The 23,402-nt window shown below is 47.1% G+C and overlaps 1 protein-coding gene across 4 annotated transcripts in view; it reads left to right on the top strand.

The window, feature by feature from the left end:
* Positions 1-1,223: 1,223 nt before the first annotated feature.
* The window catches only part of dhx40 (DEAH (Asp-Glu-Ala-His) box polypeptide 40), a 34,201-nt gene continuing 12,022 nt past the window's right edge, over positions 1,224-23,402 (top strand). For 2 of the 4 annotated variants that reach the window (XR_010968788.1, XM_068010705.1), the window contains exons 1-16: positions 1,224-1,474; positions 3,236-3,381; positions 4,841-4,960; positions 8,003-8,236; positions 9,064-9,130; positions 10,358-10,489; positions 11,631-11,730; positions 12,859-12,945; positions 13,377-13,559; positions 15,277-15,357; positions 16,229-16,386; positions 18,673-18,787; positions 19,593-19,701; positions 19,888-19,982; positions 21,028-21,097; positions 22,578-22,806. Coding sequence is in view for 3 of the 4 variants with exons in the window: in XM_068010705.1 (XP_067866806.1) it covers positions 1,276-1,474; positions 3,236-3,381; positions 4,841-4,960; positions 8,003-8,236; positions 9,064-9,130; positions 10,358-10,489; positions 11,631-11,730; positions 12,859-12,945; positions 13,377-13,559; positions 15,277-15,357; positions 16,229-16,386; positions 18,673-18,787; positions 19,593-19,701; positions 19,888-19,982; positions 21,028-21,097; positions 22,578-22,806 (2,125 nt within the window). In the remaining variant the exon portion in view is untranslated. Of the gene's footprint in view, positions 1,475-1,500; positions 1,644-3,235; positions 3,382-4,840; positions 4,961-8,002; positions 8,237-9,063; positions 9,131-10,357; positions 10,490-11,630; positions 11,731-12,858; positions 12,946-13,376; positions 13,560-15,276; positions 15,358-16,228; positions 16,387-18,672; positions 18,788-19,592; positions 19,702-19,887; positions 19,983-21,027; positions 21,098-22,577; positions 22,807-23,402 lie in introns of those variants that run through there. The other 2 variants (XM_068010707.1, XM_068010706.1) reach the window with 2 other exon arrangements.

Consider the following 23,402-nt stretch of genomic DNA (forward strand, 5'->3'; position numbering starts at 1 on the left):
AGTTTCCTCCCACATGCCAAAAGACTTGCAGGTTGATAGGTTAATTGGCCATTATAAATTGCCCCTAGTATAGGTAGGTGGTAGGGGAATATAGGGACAGGTGAGGATGTGGTAGGAATATGGGATTAGTGTAGGATTAGTATAAATGGGTGGTTAATGGTCGGCACAGACTCGGTGGGCCGAAGGGCCTGTTTCAGTGCTGTATCAATAAATAAATAAATTTAAAAAAAATAAATAAATAAAAGTCGTGGGAGTCAGTTGCCAGCGTTCGCCAGAGCTGGCGGGCAACCATAAAGGCGGGGCTAAAGTGTGGCGAGTCGAAGAGACTTAGCAGTTGGCAGGAAAAAAGACAGAGGCGCAAGGGAAGAGCCAACTGTGTAACAACCCCGACAAACAAATTTTTCTGCAACACCTGTGGAAGAGCCTGTCACTCTAGAATTGGCCTTTATAGCCACTCCAGGCGCTGCTCCACAAACCACTGATCACCTCCAGGCGCTTACCCATTGTCTCTAGAGATAAGGAGGCCAAAGAAGACAGTTATGTTTCCTGAGTTAACAGCAGAGGCTGCTATTCTGGAGTGTGGCACCAGAGGGCGGAAGAGAGCAACCACTGCCCCTTTTTGCCCAGAATGTGGCCCCTCTTTCCATTGTTACATTGGCTTGATGATGTCATTAGCGTGCGACGTGTTGATGTTTCCTGACGCTCTGCAGGGAGCTGGAGAGGGAGAATAGAATACAGGAGAGGCGAGGAGGGAAGAGGAGAGGGAGGAAGGGGTGAGGGAGGAGGGAAGGGGTGAGGGAGGGGGGAAGGAGTGGGAGGAGAGGGGGGAAGGGGTGGGAGAGGATAGGGGTGGGAAAGGGGGGGGGAGGATAGGGGTGGGAAAGGGGGGGGGAGGATAGGTGGGAAAGGGGGGGGAGGAGAGGGCTGGGGGAGGGGAGGAGAGGGCTGGGAGAGGGGGGGAGGGGAGGAGAGGGCTGGGAGAGGGGGGGAGGGGAGGAGAGGGGGGGAGGGGAGGAGAGGGCTGGGAGAGGGGGGAGGGGAGGAGAGGGCTGGGAGAGGGGAGGGGGGGAGGGGAGGAGAGGGCTGGGAGAGGGGGGGAGGGGAGGAGAGGGCTGGGAGAGGGGGGGAGGGGAGGAGAGGGCTGGGAGAGGGGGGGGAGGGGAGGAGAGGGCTGGGAGAGGGGGGGGAGGGGAGGAGAGGGCTGGGAGAGGGGGAGGGGGGGAGGAGAGGGCAAGGACCCACTGTTTAATATTTGGCGAGGAGCAGTGAGCCAGGATGCCCCGAGACAGTGAGGAAGGAGAGGGATATTCCCTAAAAGGAACAGGGTCGAGGAGGGTTGGGCCCAGGTTGTTGCCTATCCACCGGCACAGGGAGCGGCTGGTTCGGGCAGTCAGGGAGCATCCTTTCCTTATAGTGACTGGAGAAACAGGCAGCGGGAAAACCACGCAGTTACCGCAGTATCTGTACCACGCAGGTAATAAAAGGGCTTGCATTTCTATAGCGTCTTTCACAACCTCAGGGCATCCCAAAGCGCTTTACAGTCAATGAAATATTTTTAAAGTGCAGTTACTGTTGTTAAGTAGGAAAACATGGTAACCGACTCGCACACAGCAAGCTCCCACAAACAGCAATGTGATAATCAGGTAATTTTTTTTTTAGTGCTGTTGATTGAGGGATAAATATCGGCAAGGACGCCGGTTATAACTCTCCTCCCCTTCTTCAAGATTGAGCCTTTTAGATAGAACTTGAGGGAGCAGACAGGGCCTAGGTTTAACATCTCATCTGAAAGACGACACTTTCAACTTCCAGGTGAGGTGAGAGTGACTGCCATTGATATTAAGGCAGCATTTGACCAAGTGTGGCATTAAGGAGCCCTAGCAAAACTGGAGTCAATGGGAATCGGGGAAAACTCTCTAGTTGGAGTCATACCTAGTGCAAAGGAAGATGGTTGTTGGAGGTCAATCATCTCAGTTCAGGAGTTCCTCAGGGTAGTGTCCTAGGCCCAACCATCTTCAGCTGCTTCATCAATAACCTTCCCTTCATCATAAGGTCAGAAGTGGGGATGTTTGCTGATGATTGCACAACGTTCAGTACCATTTGCGACTCCTCAGATACTAAAGGAGCCCATGTCCAGAAGCAGCAAGACCTGGAAAACATCCAAGTTTGTGCTGATAAGTGGAAAGTAACATTCGCGCCACACAAGTGCCAGGTAATGACCATTTCAAACACGAGAGAATCTAACCATCACCCCTTGATATTCAATGGCATTACCATCGCTGAATCTCCCACTATTAACATCCTGGGGGTCACCGTTGACCAAAAACTGAATGGGACCAGCCACATAAATACTGTGGCTACAAGAGCAGGTCAGAGGCTGGGAATTCTGCAGTGAGTAACTCATCTGACTCCCCAAAGACTGTCCACCATTTGCAAGGCACAAGTCAGGAGTGTGATGGAATACTCTCCACTTGCCTGGATGAGCACAGCTCCATCAACGTTCAAGAAGCTCGACACCATCCAGAACAAAGCAGCCCGCTTGATCGACACCACATCCACCACCTTCAACGTTCACTCCCGATGCACAGTTGCAGCAGTGTGTAGTAACTACAAGACGTACTGCAGCAACTCACTAAGACTCCTTTGACAGCACCTTCCAAACTCATTACCTCTACCACCTGGAAAGACAAGGGCAGCAGTGGTATGGGAACACCACCACCTGCAGGTTCCCCTCCAAGTCTCACACCATCCTGACGCTGTTGCTGGGTCAAAATCCTGGAACTCGCTTCCTAACAGCACTGTGGGTGTACCTACACCACATGGACTGCAGTGGTTCAAGAAGGCAGCTCACCATCACCTTCTCAAGGACAATTAGGGATGGGCAACAAATACTGGCCTGACTAGTGACGCCCACATCCCATGGACAGCTGACCCCAATGGTTTGGGTGTTATGCCCTTTGCAGTTGTACAGCTTTTCAGTTGACACAGTCTAGGCTGTCACATGGCTGATGGCCAGTTGGGTGAGTAGCTGGGGGAAGGTTTAACCTGTGAGGAAACTGTACTTGGCTCAGAGTTGGGGGCACTCGGTGTATTGGGCGAAGATTTCCCAGGTCAGAGATGGGGGTATGTTCATGTTTCTGTTTTGCTTTTTGAGAATCTCACAGCCGATAGTTTGCTTCAGACACTCCTGGTTTTACTTTTCAACCTTTCTCTTGTTCCCCCTTCCCTGGTCTTTCAGGACTCGGACAGCATGGGGTCATCGGGGTCACGCAGCCGCGGCGAGTCGCTGCCATTTCTGTGGCCCTCAGAGTGGCGGAGGAGATGGGCTGCACTCTGGGCAAGCGAGTGGGTTACCAGGTGCGCTTCGATGACTGCACCTCCCAGGTGAGAGGTCGCCAGAAGGTTGCAGTGTGATTTTTCTGTGTGAACCAACATTGCAGGTCAGAGAACAAAAGATTTTTGGACACTAAGGGAATCAAGGGAAATGGCGATAGTGTGGGAAGGTGCAGCTGAGGTAGAAGATCATCCATTATCTTATTGAATGGCCTGCTCCAGATTCTATTCCCTATATTCGTCAGCACAGAGCTGCCTGAGTTTGGACCTGAGCCTTGGTTCTGTGCAGTCCTTGGGGGTTGTCTCAAAAGTTCAATGAAAATCCAAAAGCGTATAGTGTTTATGCTTCTATCTCTCACCTCTGTCCTGCTATCCTCTTCACAGATGCTGACGATCCCTTGTTGCTGCTTTTCCTCCCCCTAAGTCTCGATGCTTGGCGTCTGCACCTTTCTCGTTTTTTTGCTCTATTGTTCTTACTAATACTTTTTACAACGGGACATAATCTTGAAATTAAAGCATTCAGGAACGAAATTGGGAAACTCGTTTCACACAAAAGGTGGTCGAATTCTAGAACACTCTTCCCCCTGCTGCACCCCCCACCTCCCGCCCCCGAGGCTAGAGTTGCCAACATTGGTTGAACATATTCCTGGAGGTTTCATTATATGATCTCTAACCACCCCGCCTGGTCGATCAACCATTTCCCCATCTCCAATAGTTTAATAACTTATAAACAAAAATGTTCAAAGAAAATCTCTCAATATTTTTAACACTCCAATGATTTTTTTTTTCCTCCCGGCTTTCTGTCAGCAGTGTCCAGGAGCTTAATCTTAAGTTCCTGTAGGCTCCAGGGCAATCGAGAAGGCCTGGCAGCACTAATCATAGCATGGAAAATATTGTGCCTGTGCTGGACAACAAGGAGCCATCCAGCCTAATCCCACTTAATCGAGGTGCTGAATTTTTTTTTTTGCTTTCATGGAATGTGGGCATCACTGGCAAGGACTGCATTAACAGCTGAGTTCAGAGGGCAGTTCTGTAGTCACATGTAGGCCAGACCAGGTAAGGATGGCAGATTTCCATCCCTAAAGGACATTCGTGAACCAGATGGGTTTTCACAACAATCAATGATAGTTTCATGGTACTATTATTCAGACTAGCTTGCAATTCCAGATTTTTATTCCACAGGCTGCCCTGGTGGGATTTGAACCCACGTTTCCAGGGCATTGAATTACTCGTTCAGTGACATTACCGCTACGCCACCCTCTTTCCCCCATAATGAATGGTTTTCTCCAGTTCCTTCGTAATCAGACACAACTGACGTCCCTGTGGTAGATTCAAAAGGAAACCAGATAAGCACATGAGGGAGGAAGGAGTCAAAGGATATGTTAAGCTGAGATGAAGTAGTATGGAAGGCTGCTTGTGTGGAGCATAAAAGCCAGCACAGACCTGTTGGGCCAAATGGCCTGTTTCTGTGCTGTAAATACGGTGTAATGGCTGATTTATTTTTTCCCAGGACACTGTGATAAAGTACATGACGGATGGTTGTTTGCTGCGGGAGATCCTTCAGGACCCAGGTCTCAGTCGGTACGGCACTGTCATACTGGACGAGGCCCATGAGAGGAGCCTCAGCACAGTTAAGTGACGTTTTAACACTCTCAGAAATTCTGTCCAGCATGGTTGGTGACAAGAGTGTAGTGTTGGATTTTAAATGGTGGTCTACCCTCACCTACTCCCGGAAGTGTTTCTTCCTGAGATACGGTTCTGCAGGCACCAGCTGCCTCTTACCCTGCGCCCACGCCGTGGCTGCAGTGTGTGCTGCTCCCTACAGGGACGCACTGCAGAAACTCAGCAGCACCTCCCAAACCGGCAACCTCCGCCACCTAGAAAGACAATGGCGGCAGGTGCGTGCTAACTAATACCATCTCCTACAAATCCCCCACCGACTCTCAACATTCACACTTGGACATATATTGGTCATTCCTTCATTGTTGATGGGTGAGAATCCTGGAACACTCTAACAGCACTGTGTTTCACCTTCACCACGCGGACTGCAGCGGTTCAAGAAGGCGGAGCACCACCTCCCTGAACAACTAGGGATGGGCAGGAATTGCCAGCCTTGCCAGCGATGCCCACGTTCCAAGTTGCCATTTCTCGTGGGTGAGTCAGTGGGCTATTTGAGGGGGTGTTTAATTCGAGCCTGTTTCTGTCACACCTGATGCCTGCACTTTCCAGTAAGGGAGCAACTCGATAGCGATCAGCAGCGAGAATCCTGGCCGCTTCATTTTTCCCTGCTCCCTGTCTCGGGGGCACTGAGGCTCATCGTAGAACCTCAGCTGCTGCTCTGGCTGAAATCAGCTGACTCGGCATTAAGCCTGGAACCATGTGCTCTCTCATGCCTTGGTTCAAAGAATCACACAGCACAGAAGGAGGTCATTTGGCCCATCGTGCCTTTGCTAGCTCTTTTGAAAGAGCTATCCAATTACTCCACCCTCTTTCCCCCCCCAACCCCCTTGCTCTTTTCCCACAGCTGTGTTATGTTTTCCCTTTTCAAGTATTATCCAATATTCACTTTTGAAAGTTACTAATGAATCTGCTTCTGCCCTTTTCTGGCAGCACGTTCCAGGTCACAAGAACCCACTGTGTAAAAACAATTTCTCATCTCCCCTCTAGTTTCTTTGCCAGATATCTTAAATTTGTCCTCTCTGGTTATCTGCTAGTGGAAACAGTTTCATATTATTTACTCTACTAAAGCATCTTATAATTTTGAACACCTCAATTGAAACTCCCCTTAACCTTCTCCGCTCTAAGGAGAACAGCCCCACCTTCTCCAGTCTCTTTACATCACTAAAATTCCTCATCCCTGGTACCATTCCAGTAAATCTTTGCTGCACTCTCTCGAAGGATTTGATCCGCACATGGCAGCGTGTTCACCCGCTGAAATCAATGGAAGTGAATATCGGGTGTGTCTATGGATGTTATTTATATAACGTGGTTAGCACCGCAGCCTCACAGCTCCAGCGACCCAGGTTCAATTCTGGGTACTGCCTGTGTGGAGTTTGCAAGTTCTCCCTGTGACCGCGTGGGTTTTCGCCGGGTGCTCCAGTTTCCTCCCACAGCCATAGACTTGCAGGTTGATAGGTAAATTGGCCAGTGTAAATTGCCCCTTGTGTAGGTAGGTGGTAGGAGAATTGAGGGAAGGTGGGGATGTGGTAGGGAATATGGGATTAATGTAGGATTAGTATAAATGGGTGGTTGATGGTCAGCACAGACTTGGTGGGCCGAAGAGCCTGTTTCAGAGCTGGATCTCTCTATGACTCTATATGGACTTCCAGAAGGCATTTGATAAAGTCCCACATAAGAGACTGTTAACTAAGGTAGAAGCCTATGGAGTTGAGGGCAAATTATTGACATGGTTAGGAAGTTGGTTGAGTGGTAGGCGACAGAGTGGGGATAATGGGTAAGTACTGCAATTGGCAGGATGTGACTAGTGGTGTCCCACAGGGATCTGTGTTGGGGCCTCAATTATTCACATTATTCATGAACGACTTGGATGATGGCATAGTAAGCAATATATCCAAATTTGCTGATGATACAAAGTTAGGCGGCATTGTAGACAGTCTAGATGATAGCATAAAATTTCAAAGAGATATTGACAGACTAGGTGAGTGGGCAAAACTGTGGCAGGTGGATTTCAATGCGGGCAAGTGTGAAGTTATCCATTTTTGACCATAAAAGGATAGAGCAGGGTACTTTCTAAATAGGAATAGGTTAAGTACAGTGGATGTCCAAAGAGACTTGGGGGGTTCAGGTGCATAGATCTTTAAAATGCCACGAGCAAGTGCAGAAAATAATCAAAAAGGCTAACGGAATGCTAGCCTTTATATCTAGAGGATTGGAGTATAAAGACACAGAGGTTATGCTGCAGCTGTACAAAACCCTGGTTAGACCCCACTTGGAGTACTGTGAGCAGTTCTGGGCACCACACCTTAGGAAGGATATATTGGCCTTGGAGGGAGTACAATGTAGGTTTACAAGAATGATACCTGGACTACAGGGGTTAAGTTACGAGGAGAGATTATACAAATTAGGCCTGTTTTCGCTAGAATTTAGAAGGTTAAGGGGTGATCTGATTGAAGTCTTCAAGATATTAACAGGAAAAGACAGGCTAGATAAAGATAAACTATTTCCACTGGTTGGAGATTCTAAAACTAGGGGGCATAGTCTAAAAATTAGGACCAGATCGTTTAGGAGAGATGTTAGGAAGCACTTCTTCACGCAAAGGGTGGTAGAGGTTTGGAACCCTCTCCCACAAACAGTGGTTGAAGCTAAAACGGTTGTTAATTTTAAATCTGAGATAGATAGATTTTTATTAAGCAAAGATATTAAGGGATTTGGGCCAAAGGCAGGTATATGGAGTTAGGACACGGATCAGCCATGATCTCATTGAATGGCGGGACAGGTTCGAGGGGCTAAATGGCCTACTCCTGTTGCTATGTTCCTCTGGGTGGGTATCTGTCACGAATGAGGATGTGTTGCGGGTAGTCTGCTCTGCTGGTTTACCGCTCAGGCGGCGAAGGAGAAGTGACTCCATTCGTGTAAAATTGCGATGTATGCAGAAATAGGTAAGGTTTGCTGTGGCAAACCACTTCTCACCTGGTGTCCTTTCTCCCAACAGGATATCCTCTTCGGTTTGCTCAGGTCCCTGTCGACGTGGCTCCCATCGTCATGTGAGCGTGAGGTTCCCCTGAAGGTTGTCGTGATGTCCGCCACGCTGGAGACGGAGAAACTCTCGGCATTTCTGGGTGGCTGTCCCGTCTGTCACGTGTCAGGCAGGACTTATCCTGTCAAGGAGCTGTTCTGCAACCTGATTGGACCGAAGGACAAAGAGGGCATTGGATTTGTTAAAGAGGTGATCGCTAATTACCCTCCCCGATACATCAACGTGGACACATCCCGACAACATGACAGCCTCCCGATTTGAGTTGGGTGTTTTGTGACGGCGGGGGAGGAGCGTGATCTAATTAGAAGCTGCTCCTTTCAGGACTTGTTCTCGGCTGATGCTCCAGTACAGTACTGAGGGAAAGCAAAACTGTCAGAGGTGCAATCCTTTGGATGAGACGTTAAGCCGAAGCTCTGGGTGCCTGTTTGAACAGGTATAAAAGGTCCCAGAGCACTAAAGGGGGATGATTAGGGAGTTCTCCATCCTTCCAGTTCTGACCTGTTGTGCATCAATCACTTCCTTCGCCCCATCATTGGCCGCTGTGCCTTCAACCATCTAGGCACCAAGCTCTGGAATTCCCTCTCTGCCACTCCATCCTCCCTTAAAACACTCCCTAAAGCCTACCTCTTTGACCAAACTTTAACTCAGCTGCCACAATATCCCCTCCTCTGGCTCGGTGCCAGTTCTTGTCTGATGAGGCTCCTGAGAGACGGTTTATTAAATTAAAATTGCTATATAAATGCAAGTTGTTGTCCTGGTGTCCTGGCCAATGTTTTTGCCCCAAGAGCTCAGGTTAACTGGTCTTTTGTCTCCGTTGGTTACTTATCTCATTGTATGATCTTGCTGTATGAAATAGGCTGATGCATTTGTGACAATACTTGCACTGCAGAAGTAACTGACTGAAAAACCCTTGAGACGTGCTGGGAGCGTGATAAGGCGCCGTATAAATACAAGCTCTTGCTTTCTGAACCACAGCAGTGTTTATGTTATAATCTTGCCTTGTTCCTCATTTCTAGGTTGTAAATGTCACTTTGGACATTCACATGAATGAGTCAGAAGGAGACATCCTGGTGTTTTTAACAGGTGGGTCAGAGCATAGTGGGCAACCCCCTTGGGTTCATGAATGTCCTTTAGGAAAGGAAACCTGCTGTCCTTACCCAGTCTAGCCTGTATGTGACTCCAATCTCACGCCGCCACGTAGACTCTTGACAGCCCTCAAATGTGGCTTAGCAAGTAACAGCCGGCTTGGGTCTGCAAATGAAATCCGACCTGGGCCCGACAGAACCACATCCGACTCCGAGCCCGACCTGGCCCGAGTCCTTCCATTTTTTTTTCCCGCGCCTGACCAGACCATCAGTTAACCTACCTTCCGTTTTTCACTTTGTTGCTGATCTGCACGAGCTTAAAATAACTGTAACAAAACCACCTTTCTAGTCCAAAAATTACATTAACACTGGAGCCACTTACCTGTGATAGAGCGCGTCCGACCCAGCCCGAGCCCGAATGCCACACCCGGAAGTGCGACCTGACCCGACCCGAACCTGACACATGTCGTCGGGTCCCGTTGGGTTCGGGTTGGGTGACTGGCCTTTACTGGCAAGTCACTTAGTACAACTTGGATGGGCAATAAATGCCAGCTTTGCCAGTGATGCCCACATCTGGTGAATGAAGATATGTAAAAGAAATAAACTTCTTTTGTCGGGTCAAAATCCTGGAACTCCCTTCCGAACAGCACTGTGGGTGTACCTACCCCACATGGACCGCAGCAGTTCAAGATGCAGCTCACCACCACCTTCTCGAGGGCAATTAGGGATGGGCAATAAATGCTGGCCTGGCCAGCGATGCCCACATCCCACTAATGAATTTAAAAAGAAAAAAAATCAGTTATCAATTTCTTTTTTCTTTGTAACAGAGAAGGTTGTGAGTTGGCCAAGTAGAGGTGTTCTAGATAGTTTTACTCTATCAAAACCTATTTCCCCCCGGCATGTGGGTTAATTACCAAAGGTCGTAGATTTAAAATCGTTGCTAAAAAATCTAGAGAGGAGGAGAGAAATGTTTTCACTCGGGTATCAGGACCTGGAAAGCTGATTCCATTAGTTTAAAAGGGAGCTGGATGTATCCTTGATGAGGGAATTACAGAGCGAAAAGCAGGGATGTGGGACTAAGCATGATTGCTCTTTCAAAGGGCCAGCACAGGCATGATGGACTGAATGGCCATCTTCTGCTGTGCTGTAAGTTTTCTATGATTCTAAATGCCTTGTTACATTGGATGAGTCTGACTTGTGCCACTTAACCATATTCATTTCACAGGGCAGTCAGAGATTGAGCGAGCATGTGACTTGCTTTTCCAGAAGGGAGAATCAATTGATTACCAATACGATGTGAGGGATAGATCAGTCGAAGGGCTGCTCATACTACCCCTATATGGGTCTATGTCAACAGGTAATGCCGATTGCAAAAATTTTTTTAAAAAGTTTTCTTTTTGTACTTTGTTTTATTCCCTTTTCCGTCTGTGGTCTCCTCACACACTGTCTGTGAGTCTAAGGGTGAGCTTGAAGACTTGCTCCCAGAACGCTGATGGAACACACAAGGGCAGTCGCCCTGAGCTCCTGTCATGTGGGATGGTTCGACTGTCCTTGGATTGTCCCACCCGCTGTAGGGGCAGCCCCAGTCCCTATAAGTGTGCCCCTCATTGGCATGGCTAGACTGAAGACTCAGTGCATGGAGAAAGGTGACTGTGAACTTGAGTCATGTCCGTCTCGGCTCGACAAGAGGTGGGTTATTGGGAAAGCAGGAGGAAAAGAAAGTAATTTAAAGGAAAAAGTGGCTAACGATTGCATTAATCGTGTGATGGAGATTACCTACAGTTGTGGGCATCTTATTAAAAGTAGTGACAACTTGTATAGATTGTGACATTTATCATGTTGGACCTTACCGAGTTTAAGTGTTAAGCATCTTCATCAGGCTGCCTTGAACAGAAAGATTGACTCCCCGCTGCAGATTGTAAAAGTGTTTATAGGAGGAACTGGGATGTACTGTGTGTTACATGCTATCAATTCAACCCTTGGGCCTGAGTTTGAATTCAGATTCCACTGATGGGATGAAGTAAGTCCTGCACCTCTGCTGGCTCTGTAGGTTCTCAATGAAAGGAGCTTATGGTGTTTTCCATCTGGTTATTGCCAGATTTTGGTCCCTAGCACAAATTGGTAATAAATTGTCGGTGTAACTCTGAGAACACAAGAGCATGACTCTTGTGGGAAATGGAAAAAAATTGCTTTTGTGCAATATAAAGGTTGTTGAGTGCACTCTCACTAAAGGGAGCTTTACTGTGCCTCTGTTTGGTGCTCTACCTACCTGGGAGGGTTTATTTGGACAGTGTAGAGGGAGCTTTACTCTGTATCTAACCCATGGTGTATCTGCCTTAGGAATGCTTGGTGTTGGCACAGGGGAATAAAAACATTTCCATCTCCAGCACTTAGTTTCTCTCTCTCGGGCAGACGGTTAACAGCAAACTATTTCCACCTGTTTTAGTTGGTGTGTAGGATTCTCTTATCTCAATACTTATAGTATTTTTCTCCTTCAGATCAGCAGAGAAAGGTTTTTCTTCCTGCTCCACCACACATCAGGAAATGCGTTGTTGCTACGAATATTGCAGCCACTTCTCTGACTATTGACGGAATAAAGTAAGAAAATGCAAGCTCGCTGTTACAGTCAGATGCTAATTGCTCTCCATTATCTGAACCTCTGTCCCAAACTTACTGACATGTTGAGGTTCCACAGACGCCATCTGCCCACCACTCAATGGTACCTCAAGTGACACTGGAAAATCATGCACTAGTCTAGACTGGGTGTTTGACAACTATTTGTACATGGGGGGGAATTACTGAACAGAACAAACCTGTCATCCCCTAAAGTCCTCACAAACAAACGTTCCAAAAGAGGTCATTGACTAATGAGAAGGAGCAGGATCTCTGGTCAATTTCCTCTTTCTCTCTCAGAATTACCTTATTTTGAATAGCTGGTGGCTTTGCTGACTGTACCTTTGCTGAAGTTGGTCAGATCCTTTATCAGGACCATGCTAATGAATAACTCTGTCAAGTCCCAGCACAGAATAGTGCCCCAACTTACTAATCAGTGCTGAGGGAACCCTGCCAGCAGAAAGGGAAAGTATGCCAGAGACTTTAGCATGTAATCTAAGTGGACACTTCAGTGCAATACTGAGAGTGTGCTGCACTGTCAGAGGTGCCGTCTTTCAGTTGAGACAATAAACCGAGGCCCCCCCATCTGCCATCTCATGGCACTATTCGAAGAAGAGCAAGAAGATTCTCCTTGTGTCCTTGCCAACAATTATCCCTCAACCAACATCACCAAAACAGATCATCTGACCATTATCTCATTAATGTGTGTGGGAGCTTGGTGTCTGCAAATTGGCTGCCCTGTTTCCTGCATTGCAACAGTGTCTACACTTCAAAAGGATTTCATTGGTTGTAAAGTGCTTTGGGATGTCCTATGGTTGTGAAAGGTGCTATATAAATGCAAGAACTGTCTGCCTTTCTATCTGAAAATTTGTTTATTGATATAACACATGATAGACTCTAGGATTACAAGTCAGAATGTATAGCAGCATCGAACTGGAGTTCAGCCAAGGAATGAGAAAATTAATCCTTACCTGCATGCAAAATGTTCTAATAGAGTATCCATTTGTCACAGGCTGTACGTTGTCATTTGGTGTCGACTGCATTTTGTGACTGGAGCTAGTTGTTGGTATTGTGTAATATTGAGTAAAAGGCTTCCTGTCCCTTTAATTACAGGTATGTTGTGGACTGTGGCTTTGTGAAGCAGCTGAATCACAATCCACGGGTTGGACTTGACATACTGGAGGTGGTTCCGATCTCAAAGTAAGTTTTAAAAAGTAATTATTCATTCTAAGTAGACACACTAAGTACAGGCACAGAATAACAGTCTGTTTCCAGTGAGTCCCATTGTATAGAATCCTAGTGTTCCAAACCCCTCCCATTCACTCCTATTGAGTAGAGTTCCAATGAATCAAACCCCTCGCCCATTGCGAAAAGTTCCAAATGGCCAATCTCCTTCCCATTAACTCCTATTAAGTAGGAATTCAATGGACCAAACCTCTTCCTTTTCAATTCTATTATACATAAAATCTAAATACAATTTAAAAATATCAGTTAGTACTAAGAACGAAAGGATTATTTTGGCTCCTCAGCTCATCACATGCAGTTATTTGCACTAGTGCGGCAATGAAACTGTTTACGGTGAAAATTCTTTCCAATTCAAAGCCTAACTCCCTTTCAATTGCCTGCTGCAGGAGTGAAGCTGTGCAGCGAGCAGGAAGAGCTGGAAGGACATCTGCTGGGAAATGCTATCGGATCTACAGCAACGAATTCTGGGAGAAGTGCATGCCAGATCACATGGTCCCGGAGATCCAGAGAACAAGTTTAACGTCTGTGATCCTTACCTTGAAGTGTCTCGGAGTGAACAATGTTATTGGGTAATGTAGATCAGATACCATTTCCATTCTTCCTCCTTCCTCTCTCTCCCATGGAGATGTAGGATGATGGCTGAAATCTGTGCTTCTCCAGATGGGTGAAACATGGACTGGGTATTTCGTGGTAGCCAGTTACAGGTAAGCAGCCGCAGAGACCTGGAGCTGGTGTGCAATCCCTTCCAGTTATTGTAGAATCTTAATAAACCAAACTCCTTTCCATTTCATTATAGAATCCCAATGGGCCTTCACTTCCATTGTATAGAATCCCAATGGACCCAATCTCTTATTCATTTCCATTATGTTGCAGAATCTCATTGGACCAAATCCCTTCCCATTCTCTCCTGTTAAATATTTTTCTAACTGAGAGTTTACATGTAGTGGGTGAAGGTTAATTAAAAAATGGGCCAAGTATAAAATTAATTCTGCCTGCTATAGGTTTTTGATTACCTCAGCTGTCTATGATCCCCACATTATGCAGTTCCCCATATCATGTAGTTCCCCACTGCTGAGGATACTGGCCTGCAATGCTTTAAAAGCTGCATTTACAGTAGAATTGTAGCACTGGTACAAAGTGAGTTCTCTCTACGCCAATATTATAACTATATAGTAAACGCAGCCAGATTTCAGAGACTGGCCCCAACTGCTTTCCCTCTCTTTGAGGAGCTTCTTGCTCTCTGCTCAGTGCCTCCCAGGCAGCCCGTGGCAATTTACAGCATAATAAACTGAGCTTGTGAGCTGTCTCCTGCAGTGAGATTTGCAGATGGATTTCATCGCGCGATGTTGTAAAAGAAGGTTGGGAAAATAGTCCCATCCGAATAATCTCTCCTGAAACTACCTCACCGCAGTGGCCATTTGCCATTTTTCATGAGTTTTTTTTTTGGAACTATGTAAGGCATCACAGCCGAGCACAATCGTACCCTCTCCAGACGTCCGTTCACATGTACTTTCCAGCAGGTGCCATTGGATAGTGATCAGTTGAGGGACCTCTGTCTAATTTTCTTTCCTCTCATCCAGCTCTCAGGGGCACTGGGGACATTCCTTTTAATCAACCGGTTGCCTTAGTTTCCCTGTGGTAAATCATATTGTTAAGAGTCTCCTCAGCTACTGAGAAATCTACCCCCACTGTTAGGCCTGCCCTTTGCCTGATGTGAAGTGCAGTCTCCCCATCAGGGTATGACCCCTAACCCAGGTCTGGACACTTTAGGGGCAGGTTGGCAGGGCTGAGGTTCAGGGAGCCGCCCTCCAGCCAAGCGCTGAAGTATAGCCAGCTAAAACCATGCAGTTAAAACTGTATATCTTACCAGCAATGAGCTAGGACTAACCTACCCATTGGGGCACTGGTTGGCCAGATTATCCAGACCAGAGTGGAAAGCAGTGACTGGTCTACCCGTCTAGGTTCCTATAAGGAGCAAGGCTAGCTGGTCATCTGGATTATTGCAAACCCAACTGGCTCAGGTATGGAATCACTGACAAGTTCCCATCTTCCGTGGTTGTCCTAAAAGAGACCTCCCTCTCTCCCAGGCGGCAAGGAAAGGCCAACGATAGTGTCCTGTAGTCTGAGATCAGTGCAGATGGAATCTTCCTGATTGGTGCAGCCTGGCACAAAGTCACATAGTCCAGTTCCTCACTTAACCACCCACACAGGTGGAGCTGACTAAGACTATTGTTCTTTGTGAAATATTCCACTCTGCTGAGTGAGGTTTGTTTGGTTGCTTCCTAGTTTTCCATACCTTGACAGTCCAGAGGAGAGGCACATCCTGGAGGCACTGAAGACGCTCTACCAGAATGATGCTATTGACAGGTGAGTGATTGACCCCATCACTGACTTTGTGTTCAGTTTAACTACTCACGTAAAGAGCACTACCCCCCGCAGTGCAGCTCTCCCCACTACTGCATTGGGAGCGTCAGCCTGGATTATGTGCTCATGTGCTGGAATTGGGCTTGAACCCACAACCTCCTAACTCGGAGGTAAAATGTGCTACTAACTGAACCAAGCTGACACTTGGCCACTTTGACAAAATGTTCGACTAACTTTCTCTTCCAGTTGCTAAATAATCTTTTGTGTATTTCTGACATGTTCTGTTTTATTATGAGGAGCCCTAGCTTATAGTTAACTGTCCCCCACCTCCAGGACTTTGAGGCAAATTGTAGCTGCCTCCCCATCACTGAAGGCAGCTGACTCATTTGAGATCAGGAATTTAACCTGAGGCACATGAGGTCAATATTAATCAGTGAATGCAATTTACCCATTGGGGATCCCCATGCTTTCTCCTTAATAGTGCCGAACTTATAGAACAGTGTCATTTAACCTGGATGATGGGACCCCTAAAGTCCTGTTAACTTACCTCCTGAAAACATAAAAGGCAGCAGGACTTGCATTTATATAACGCCTTTCATGATCTTAGGATGTCCCAAAGTGTTGTAAAGTAGGGAACACGGAAGCCAATTTGTGCACAGCAAGCTCCCACAAACAGCAGTGAGATATTGACCAGATAATCTATTTTAATGATGTTGGTTGAGGGATAAATATTGGCCGGGACACTAGGGCGAACTCCCCTTCTCTTCGAATAGTGATTTTGGATCTTTAACCTCCAGCTGAAAGAGAAGACAGGGCCTCAGTTTATGCAGTTTTTTAGTCATTTCTTGTTTCTGTTTCTCCTTCCCCCTCTCAGGACAGGAAATGTGACCAAACTCGGGCGGCTGATGGTGGAGTTTCCTCTCCCACCGTCTGTGACACGGGCCGTGTTAAAAGCCGCAGCAATAGGGTGCGAATGTCTTTTGCTTCCAGTGGCTGCGATGCTTTCGGTGGAAAATGTTTTCATTCGACCAGGTAAAAATGGGACTGAAGTACAGCCTCTTGCCAAAGAACTTAAGTTTGCACAGCACCTTAACATGTCATCCCAAAACACCTCCCAAAAACTGAACTGCAGTGACTGTTACATGGGTGATGGTGGCAGCCATTTCACTGTAGAATCTCACAGCAATGAGATGGATGGTTATTTCATGGACATTTTGCTATGTTAAAAACACTATATAAATGCAAGTTGTTAATCTGTTTTTGTGTTGGTTGAGGGAGGAATGTTGGCCAGGACACTGGGAGAACTTCCTACTTTTCTTTGAATAGAATTTTTGCCATCCACATGGACAGACCTCAGTGTAACTTTTTATTGGACAATGTAGCACTTCCTTAGTACTGTTCTCAAGTGTCAGCCTAGGTTATGGGCTCAAGTTTCTGGAGTGGGGCTTGAACCCAGAGCCTTCTGACTCAGGGTGAGAGTTCATCCAAATGAAACAACGTTGGTGACATATTGATGCAACAATTTAAGGTAAGAAAACAATATTGAGAGTAAATAATGCATATGACAATTGCTTTAAGGCTCCCAATACAGCTGAGCGAGTGCACAATTCAGAGAGAAATAACATGTAGTGTCCTAGGCCCAACCATCCTCAGCTGCTTCATCAATGATCTTCCTTCAATCATAAGGTCAGAAGTGGGGATATTCGCTGACGATTGCACAATGTTCAGCACCATTTGCAACTCCTCAGATACTGAAGCAGCCCATGTAGAAATGCAGCAAGACCTGGACGATATCCAGGCTTGGGCTGATAAGTGGCAAGTAATATTCGCGCCACACAAGTGCCAGGCAATGATCATCTCCAACAAGAGAGAATCTAACCATCTCCCTGTGACATTCAATGGCATTACAATCACTGAATTCCCCACTGTCAACACCCTGGGGATTACCATTGACCAGAAATTGAACTGAAGCAGCCATATAAATACCATGTCTACAAGAGCAGGTCAGATGTTCAGAATCCTGCGGCAAGTAACTCATCTCCTGACTCCCCAAAGCCTGTCCACTATCTACAAGACAGAAGTCAGGAGTGTGATGGAATACTCTCCACTTGCCCGGATGGGTGTAGCTCCAACAACAGTCAAGAAGCTAGATATCATCCAGGACAAAGCAGCCCGCTTGATCAGCATCCCATCCACAAACATTCACTCCCTGCACCACCGATGCACAGTGGCAGCAGTGTGTACCATCTACAAGATGCACTGCAGCAACGCACCAAGGCTCCTAAGACAGCACCTTCCAAACCCGCGATCTGTACCATCTAGAAGGACAAGGGCAGCAGATGCATGGGAACACCACCACCTGCAAGTTCCCTTCCAGGTCACACACCATCCTGACTTGGAACTATATCGCCGTTCCTTCACTGTCGCTGGGTCAAAATCCTGGAACTCCCTTCCTAACAGCACTGTGGGTATAACTACCCCAAATGGACTACAGCGGTTCAAGAAGGCAGCTCACCACCACCTTCTCAAGGGCAATTAGGGATGGGCAATAAATGCTGGCCTGGCCAACGACGCCCACATTCCATGAATGAATTTTTAAAAAATGTACAGTTGTGGACAGACCACAGACAGGCGGCAGTAGTGTTACTACAGTTGTCCTCCGTGCTTTGGTCTAGGGAGGAGGAAAACTGGAGCAGCCTGGAATGGAGCTCCTGATCGTTGTACAGTGAGCACTGCCACACTGGATTAGTGGCAGACAGGATCGCACGTCTTACTCTCTCTTTCCCCTTCTTCCCCCACCCCCATGGTTGAACACCCTGCTGAGATTCCTTAATGAAGCTCCTGTTTTAAGAATGACCACTTAATACCAGAGGGGCAGCTGACTAATGCCGGGGGTGGGTGGGGGTTGGGTGTTGGGCAGTGTGCCATAGTGAACATCTTGAGCCTTAAGGAGAATAGGGAGGAAGGAGATTTGACAAAGGTAGAGTATGGGTTAGAAGTGTCCACAGTCCTGCGCACAGGCAGGAGACATCAGGAAGAGGCAATGAGCTCCCAGCAGGGGAAGGGAAGATTGTCGGAAGAACTACCCTGGGCGCGCACTCACCAGCTCATGGCTGGTTTGTTGAGAGACAGCTGGCACCACGCTACCCACTAGCCGAGCACAGAGGTGCAGCAGTGAGGATGGGAAAATCAATCACAAACCCGCTCAAACAGTAACCAGAGAAAGCAGGAGGGGAAAAGATACAAGGAAAATCTGGGGTGGATGTCCTGGGCTGGTCAGGAGGGCACTCGCTGAGGTCCTGTACTCTGTCCCTGCAGGGAACCAGGAGAAACAAAAGGAAGCTGAGTTGAGGCACCGGGCGCTGGCACTGGAGGCTGGCGGCAGCAATGACTTTGTCACGTTACTCAACGTGTTCGAGAAGTGCAAAGCAAGGTAAGGAGGGTGTGGGAAGGTGAGGACACTGACTCAGCTCAACCAGGACAGACAGTGAACAATATGGACCTGCTTAGGCTTGTGGAAGCACTGTGTAGTTGCAGACAGGAGAGCTGGGAAATCCCTGGACTTAGCTGTGTTCCACTGATGGAGGTCAGGGACTTTACAAAGGCAATAAAAAAGATACAACTTGCATTTGTATATCGCCTATCAGGACCTTGAGACATCCCAAAGCCGAGAGTGTGGTCCAATATGCAGTTACTTAGGAAAGTCCAGAGAAACCCGGCCTTGACTGTATGCTGGAAAAGGGCCTGTGAGCAGCTTGAAGAGAAACCAAGAAAGGGGGAAAAAAATTACCTTGATAAGAAGGCGTGCGATGCCCCCATGGTTTGGTGGGTACATCCACCACGGGACGTGGTGTTGGACTTTCTAGGTCATGAAAGAACTGGACCACACTGAGTTAGCTAGTCTGAGCAGCAGGAGGGGCGCAACAATTACCTTGTTGGGGAAGGTAAAACCGGCCAGAGCTCCTATTAGCTATTCATTGCTGGAAAGCATACGCGCTTTGAGTGAGGACAGGATCATGCATGGCTGTGAAGCCCCTTGTGGTCGAATAGCCACCAGCATCTGCTGTCTGGGACATGACGAATGGCCACTTGGGCAAACTCCAGGAAGGTGCCCTTAGTAAAAGGATTTTGATGAAATTGGAGATGACTCTGTGTGACTGTCAGAGACTGTCAGGAGCTGTTTATTCTCTGCCATTGTTGGCCTGCCCTGTGCACTGACGTGTTATATTCACTCTCAGTGATTCCCCGGCTTCCTGGTGCCGTGAATATTGGATCCACTGGCGAGCGATGAAGACGGCGTTTAGTGTGGAGACACAGCTACGAGAAATACTCAATAAACTGAAACAGGTGGGAATGCCTGAGTGTGTCTCTTAATTGAATTTCAGTTTAAAAATATTTTTAAATGCTTTTGGTGAAGAATGTATTTTCTCTCCTTCGCTTTCTGTCGCTCTCTCTTGCTCGTGCTCTCTCGCTTGGTGTGTCTTGATCGCTCTTCAGAGTTGAAACAAAGGTTCATGTCTTTCTTCTTGGCAGAGGAAGAACTTCCCGTCGGAGACATTTGATGGCTCCAAGTCTGAGCTACTGAGAAGATGTTTGTGTGCTGGGTATTTCTGCAACGTGGCCAGAAGGTGAGCAGGCAGCTCCTTACCATGGTTGGAGATTTCTGTCTCTTGCTAGCCCCATGTGTCTGGGATTGTTTTTATGCTTCAATTTTTCTTTCATCAAGAAGAGGGCCGTTGGCGCTGTCTCTTTTGCATTTTATGCAGGTGGTGTCATCAACACCGATCACAGCTCAATTATGGCGTAAGCCAGGTGTGGAGAAAAACCTCCTTCGACTCCATCACTGCCACAGCAACCTGTCTGAAATTGTGCCAATTTTGAGTCAAATTCTGGGGCCTTTTTATCCTGTGACCCTGCGCCCTGGTTAGGATCTGAACCTCAAATCCAGAGGTGAAAGTTCAGAGGTGAACCTACTCACCCCTCAGTGGCACTTTGACTTGCATTGCATATGTCGAAAAATCTCCCATCTGTAAGGAGTGGTATGCTCCATCATTGAATGTATTTAAGGCCGAGATATTTTTGGAGTCTCAGGTAATCAAGGGATATGGGGAACAGGCGGGAAAGTGCAGTTAAAGCCCAAGATCAGCCATGATCATATTGAATGGTGGAGCAGGCTCGATGGTCTGTATGGTCAACTCCTGCTCCCATTTCTTATGTTGTGTTCTTGCGTGATCTTCATTTACAGCATGAGAAAATCTGATCGGTCCAATGGGGTGGAAGCCCTGGTTTGTGTTCAGTTGAAATCAGCTATAGACGCAATCTTTTATTTTTAATTCATTCGCAGGATATGTGCTTTGCTGGCAAGGCCAGAATTCCAGATTAGTGACCTGTGACCCTCTGTGTTGAGATTAGCATCCTTTCATTGACGGATCCCGGTTGTCTCTGCGCCAGCGCTGCCCACCCAAATTTGTGTTCCCTGGATGCCAATACTAGCCACACAAGAGGGGAAAATGAAGGAAATCATCCTCCTGAGACTGTTCCCCAGAATCCTGAAGAGCCGGTTACTGCACGTCATGGTAAAGGACTGGGGCAGCTTGCTTGCAGAGTGTAGCAGAACGTATAACCTGACAAAGGATAAATGCTAAAAGTAACACTTGGTGTATTTCTTTGTAGGTCTGTTGGTAAAACCTTTCACACCATGGATGGACATGGATCAGTTGTCCACATTCATCCATCCTCTATCGTACGTAGCATATTATTATTGGGTTTATCTGTAATTTTATTTCTCCTTGCATCATTTGCAATGAGGGTGGTTTTAACAGATGATCCTACCCTCACACAGGCACCTCCAGCCAGGTACGCGCGATAATGAACATAAACAGGGAATCTTGTTGACCTTTCTCCCTCCCTCCCTGGCCTGGGTGATGCTGAGGCTTATCACAGCTGTCCTATTGCCACCTTGGCTGAGATTGGGTCATTCAGGGGTCGAGCCTGAGGCTCCCCTAGCCTGGTATATGAGGACAAACTGTTGATGGTGGCAGGGAAGGTTGAGAAGCGGTTATTAAGATGTTCGGGATCCTGGGCTTTATAAATAGAGTCTTGGAGTACAAAAGCAAGGAGGGGTGATCTTTCATATAAAACACTGGTTCAATCTCAACTGGAGTATCGTGTCCAATTCTGGGCATCACACTTTAGGAAGGATGTGAATGCATTAGAGAGGGTGCAGAAAAGATTCATAAGAATGGTTTTGGAGATGAGAGAGTTTAGTTTGTGGATAAATTGGTGAAGCTGGGGCTGTTCTCTTTAGAGAAAGAAGGTTGAGCGGAGATTTGATAGAGGTTCAAAATCATGAAGGGGTCAGGACAGAGAAGATAGGGAGAAACTGTTCCCATTGGCTGAAGTGTCAAGAACCAGAGGACACCAGTTTAAGGTGATTGGCAAATGAATCAATGGCAACATGACAAAAAGCTTTTTTATGTAGTGAGTGGTTAGAATCTGGAATGCACACCCTGAATGTGTGGTGGAGGCCTTCAAAAGGGAATTGGATAATTAACTGAAGAGAAAGAATTGCAGGGCTACAGGGAAAAGGTGGGGGAGTGGGACTGGCTGAGTTACTCTTATAGAAAGCTGGCACGGACACGACGGGCCGAATATGCTCCTTCTGTGTGGTAACCATTCTATGATATATCTCCGTGCACTCGCCCACTGAGTGTTCAGGGATCTGAGCAACAACAACTTACATTTATACATTGCCTCTCACATAGTAAAATATCCCATGGCACTTCACAGGAACGTTATCAAACAAAAATAGTTAACTGCGAGCCAAAGAAGGAGACGTTGGCATAGGCGATGAAAAGCTTGGTCAAAGAGGGGAGGTTTAAAGGAGCGTCGTAAAGGAGGAGAAGTTTAGGGCAGGAATTTCAAAACTTAGGGCTTAGACAGCTGGAGGCATGGCTGTCAATGCTGGAGCAAAGGAAGTAGGGGATGTACAGGAGACCAGAATTGGAGGAATAGAGTGTTCTGGTGGTTTTGTGAGGCTAGAATAGGTGAGAGATTGGGAGGAGTCCCGTTCTGGGTCAACAATAGGTCGAGGACAGGGAGTTGATTCTCCCTCAACCTGAGAATGTTGTATGTTACAAAGGTGGGAAGTGGAGGGTAAATTTCAAAAGGGACAATTTAAAAAAAAAAACTCAGTACAGTAGCTTTTTTGAACTTGTTCCCAGCTGTTTGATCAGGAAAGCCAGCTCGATTGGATCATCTTTCACGATGTTATGGTCACATCTAAGATTTACGTGCGGACACTGTGCCCGGTTCGTTATGAGTGGGTGAAGGATCTGTTGCCCAAGTTACACGAGATTGATGTGTACCAGCTGAGCAGCGTGGCAAGGGATGAGATGACCGAGGGCACTACCCAACGGAGAGAGACGCTGTACAAGACCAAAAAACAATCAGGTGAGTTGTTAGCTCCCCAACTCCCAAACCTTTCCCCTCCTTTCCTGAGGACAGTGACCTGAGCTGGGGTATGATTCCTTTGGCCTCAGCTGCCATCTGGTAACTGACTTGAGTCCATTCTTCATGTCTGAGCATAGTCAGTGATTTTTTTCAGAAATTCATTCTACAGGCTGTCACCGCCAAGGCCGAAGTTCACTGCCCATCTCTAGTTGCCCTTGAGAAGGTGGTGGTGGCTCTTGAGCCACTGCAGTCCGTGTGGTGAAGGTGCTCTCTTAGTGCTGTTATATTGAGTCAACCCAGTAAGAAAATGGAATATGAGAAAAAGAGCTTGGATTTATGGTGCACTTCAGTGTAATGTCCCAAAGCACTTCCCATATCATACAAAAAGAACAAAGAAAATTACAGCACAGGAACAGGCCCTTTGGCCCTCCAAGCCTGCAACGATCCAGATCCTCTATCTAAACATGTCGCCTATTTTCTAAGGGTCTGTATCTCTTTGCTTCCTGCCCATTCATGTATCTGTCTAGATACATCTTAAAAGATGCTATCGTGCCCGCGTCTACCACCTCCGCTGGCAACGCGTTCCAGGCACCCAC

This window comes from Heterodontus francisci, chromosome 30, assembly GCF_036365525.1.
Source record: "Heterodontus francisci isolate sHetFra1 chromosome 30, sHetFra1.hap1, whole genome shotgun sequence".
Lineage (NCBI taxonomy): Eukaryota > Metazoa > Chordata > Chondrichthyes > Heterodontiformes > Heterodontidae > Heterodontus > Heterodontus francisci.